General features: G+C 47.1%; 1 protein-coding gene across 1 annotated transcript; it reads left to right on the forward strand.

The window, feature by feature from the left end:
- Positions 1–191: 191 nt before the first annotated feature.
- Positions 192–681, forward strand: PPTG_21065 (hypothetical protein; the record flags this gene model as incomplete). The annotated part of the gene is made up of 3 exons (XM_008895518.1): positions 192–241; positions 335–527; positions 586–681. 3 exons carry the CDS (start codon positions 192–194, stop codon positions 679–681), a joined length of 339 nt encoding a protein of 112 aa, XP_008893766.1.
- Between the last annotated feature and the right edge of the window lie 113 nt (positions 682–794).

Here is a 794-nt window from a genome sequence, read left to right on the forward strand (position 1 = left end):
ACCGTATCATTGAATTCTTCAAAAAGAAGAACCCGTCCTGGAATTTGATCCAGACTGTCGTTATTGACAAAGATTTCGTGGAGTGGCGGGTCCTGGAAAAAGCATTCCCCAGCATCAAGGTTATTCTGTGCCAATTTCACGCGCTCACATACTGGAGAAAGGTGCTCCGTCGGCCCAAGTTTGACCTGACAATGTCACAGCGCGACAGGATGGAGGACGCGTTTGCAAAGCTAATCTACTGGTACGAATCTGTATGTTGCTTCATGTGTTGATAATGATATGTTGCTTACTATGTTGCTTTATTGTGTTGCTATATATGTTGTGCGAAATGTAGCAACACGCAGACAGCGTTCGATACAGAGTTAGCAACATTCACAAGAACGTGCGAGGAGAAGTGCCCCAAGCTACTTGCTTATTTTTTGCGGAATTGGAAAACGTGCGATTCGATGTGGGCAAATTATCTCCGTGGGAAGTACTTCTCTGCAGGCAATACCACCACCAATCGAATTGAGTCCAATTGGAATCAGGTGAAGTTGCTCCTCGGTAAAAGGCCCCGTATTGATGCGACAATTGGGGGACTTCTAGCTCACCAAGCGACAGTTATTCGACAGCTACTTGCTTCAATTCGCAAGCACTCGATGGCTTCGCGGCAACCTGACTCTGTGCCAGACTCCCTGGTAGTTGTGGCAAAGCACCTAGGCGATGCTTCGTTTACAAAAGTGCGCACTCAGTGGGAGTACTTCATGGTATTTCTGGCGGAAGCTACGTGCAAGAAAGAGAATGTGGAAGTGGGA

This window comes from Phytophthora parasitica (genome assembly GCF_000247585.1).
Source record: "Phytophthora parasitica INRA-310 unplaced genomic scaffold supercont2.3, whole genome shotgun sequence".
NCBI classification, from domain to species: domain Eukaryota; phylum Oomycota; class Peronosporomycetes; order Peronosporales; family Peronosporaceae; genus Phytophthora; species Phytophthora nicotianae.